The sequence below is a fragment of the Branchiostoma floridae genome, chromosome 3 (assembly GCF_000003815.2).
Source record: "Branchiostoma floridae strain S238N-H82 chromosome 3, Bfl_VNyyK, whole genome shotgun sequence".
Taxonomy (NCBI): Eukaryota; Metazoa; Chordata; class Leptocardii; order Amphioxiformes; family Branchiostomatidae; genus Branchiostoma; species Branchiostoma floridae.
In genome coordinates this window covers 4118732-4121762 of record NC_049981.1, presented here as the reverse complement: position 1 = coordinate 4121762, position 3031 = coordinate 4118732, and the positions used below count along the sequence as shown (strand labels likewise).

Here is a 3031-nt window from a genome sequence, read left to right as displayed (position 1 = left end):
GAAAATTTGAGTTATGCTGTCTTTCCGGCAAACAAACCAGACCACACACACTTGCCTCGTTTCAAGTGCCGGAGGAAATGCCCAGGTGAACAATTCTCGTGCCAGTGCCGGAGGAAAGTGCCAGGTGAACCATTTTCGAACAGGACTTTCGTCTCTGTAACTGCTACTTAAATACGAAATATCAGAAATGCCATGCTACAGGTACTCTAGTTATATGGTGTTGACCTACATATAGAGACACAAGACACAAAGCATAACCTTGCCATTCTGGCGAAGGTAATAAAGTTTAATGCATTGTATTCTTTGCTTTCTCCCTACAGAAACTCGCGGTGTTCAAACGGAAATTGAGAAGTTACTGTCTGGTTTTAAAGGTGTCAAACTGACAGGAAACGGTGACATCCCTACCAAGCCGTTCCTAGATGCCTGCCGTCGCATGGTACCTTTCTTTGATCTTCTCGGAGAAACGGCTTTTGCACCTGTAAAATCGGACATAAACGGAAACATCCTCAAGTTGACTAAGAAATACTCCACCGACCCGGACCGCTTCTCCACTTTACAAGACATCGTCAAACAGGAAATGGCTGAGAAAACTACAAAGGCTAAAAACTCGGCCACTGACGCCCTCTTGTGGTTGAGAAGGGCTCTGGAGTTCCCTCAACATTTTTTGGCAGGGATCGCAGAAGGTGAGACTGACCTGGTTAAAGTTGCAAAAGCTGCGTATGAAAGATCATTGAAGAAATACCACGGTTGGATGGTGCAAAGTATCTTTTCTCTTGCAATGAAAGCGGTTCCGTACTACCACGACTTCGTAATGAAAGTGGCGTCAGGCGATGAAAAGGCGATGATTCGGGATGCAAAAACCTACGCGGATAAACTTGGAATCCTGACAAAAGCTCTGCAAGATTTTTATACGGCTAACAATCTATAAGAAAACAAAAAAGAAAACAAAAAAAAAGTCTAGAAATATGTTAGTACGTTGGGACACGTTGATTTGATTATATAGATATCATCCTCTGGGAGGATGACACGAACTGACACGAGCGTACAAATAAAGAAAAGCCCCCCCCCCCCCATTGCCTTCAATAGGAATAGAAGCTGATGGTCACAAAGGCTGAAAAATTATATAACACACATAATATGGTGTGCCGAACAATATATTCTCGTTTTCATTCTTTCGCATCTTTCTTCTTTGACCTTGGAATTGACAATAGCATTCTATGACTTCAGTAGCTTTTTTCCGATATTTTTGTGCATTCCACGGCTCATTTGAAGCTACTTTGCACGATTTAAACTATGGTTGAAAACCTTTTTTCTTCGGAAATGACCGAGAAATAATGCACGCCTGGATGTCATCCATATAATCAAACCAACGTGGATATTGCTTCGTATTGGGTGAAATTGTGCACATGTATATTTTTTGTGGGGGCAAAAGCACTTTTACTGTTGTTAAAGATTACTGGGTTTTGTGGTGAAACTGTGCACATGTATCTTTTTTGTGGGGGCAAAAGCACGTTTAATGTTGTTAAAGATTACTGAGTATTGTGGTGAAACTGTGCACATGTATCTTTTTTGTGGGGGCAAAAGCACTTTTACTGTTGTTAAAGATTACTGAGTTTTGTGGTGAAACTGTGCACATGTATATTTTTTGTGGGGGCAAAAGCACTTTTACTGTTGTTAAAGATTACTGAGTTTTGTGGTGAAACTGTGCACATGTATATTTTTTGTGGGGGCAAAAGCACTTTTACTGTTGTTAAAGATTACTGAGTTTTGTGGTGATGATTAGTACTAAGAATGTTAAATGAGGTATAAGAGGAAAATGTTTTTAGTTTTGACAGTAGACTTGGCTGAACACTTATGAGGGCATTCAATACTCTAAAAGTACTAATATTCAGTATTCATTATTACGTTTTTAGCATTCCATTATAGTATTAGGTATTTAGCATGTCATGAATTTGTTTGGTGAAAGCATGGAAATTCATGTTTGTTAATGTAGTTAACATTTTCTTCAAAAACATTCTTAAAAATTGTGCTAGAAATGTTTCAAATATCCCACAGAAGGTTTCAGTAACCTATCATCGAGATCACGTGACACGTGACGTCGCCAATTGTGCTGTTTTACCGACAATAGCAGCCTAATCTTTCTCATTGACGCTGTCATGTTTGGTTTGAAGCTTTCATAGTTCCAGTTGAACTGTGTTTCTTTTTCATTGCACATTATCATATCATTAGTTGGAATTATGTCTGAAATAAGAGTTATTTATTTCTGCAGCACACATTCACGCCTACGTAAAAACTGCACGCCATATAAGAAGGCGTTCACACTGTTTATGTATATTCAAATTCGTATGGGTTACGTATCGACATTTATTTGCAGCGGTGAAAATGTCTTTTGATTTGATCTACCTTTATGCCACCTGGTTATCCAATATAAAAACTATTTCTTCGACCTCAAACTTTACATGAGCTCAAATACTAGTAATGCAAAACCCATTAAGACTTGAATGTACGCAGAAAGTCATTTCCAGATGTGGCGGCCATCTTGGATTTTCCGGGTCATACACTAAAACGAGGCTGGAACGGGTCATAAGACCATTTCAGGCGATATTATTTGATACTGCTCCCTTGCATATTGTCACAAAGCTACATATTGTATCTCATCACATTTGCCATAGACCATGCAATTATAATAAATTCGGAGATGGGATGATGTCTGTTGTCATTTGTCAAAGTTGAGACCTTACTTTGATCTGTGACTGTGGTATGTTGGCAGCGTCGCTGCGTCCCAAATTGTATTGGAATGAAACTTGACTTTATCGTGGGAACATCAGCTTAAAGTATAGACACAAAGGGTAAAAGATAAAAATCCGTAAAAGAGCAAATAAGTCACACCCGCTTTACAAGGCTAAAACCTCAATAGAGAGCCCCCCTCCCCACTTGCGCGAAGGCCAAAGTCTTTGGGTGGCCATGAATCGCCACCAAATTTTCTTAGTGGCAACCCTCGAAATTATTTACCTCTATTGGCAATTTTACC

The 3031-nt window shown here is 39.4% G+C and overlaps 1 protein-coding gene across 3 annotated transcripts in view; it reads left to right on the top strand.

Annotated features, from left to right (window-relative positions):
• LOC118412639 (glycolipid transfer protein-like) overlaps nucleotides 1-2707 on the top strand; it is a 13296-nt gene extending 10589 nt beyond the window's left edge. For all 3 annotated transcript variants that reach the window (XM_035815634.1, XM_035815631.1, XM_035815633.1), the window contains one exon: nucleotides 321-2707. In XM_035815634.1, the coding sequence (XP_035671527.1) occupies nucleotides 321-928 (608 nt within the window). In that variant the 3' untranslated portion in view covers nucleotides 929-2707. The remainder of the gene's footprint in view (nucleotides 1-320) is intronic.
• The last annotated feature ends 324 nt before the right edge of the window (nucleotides 2708-3031 follow it).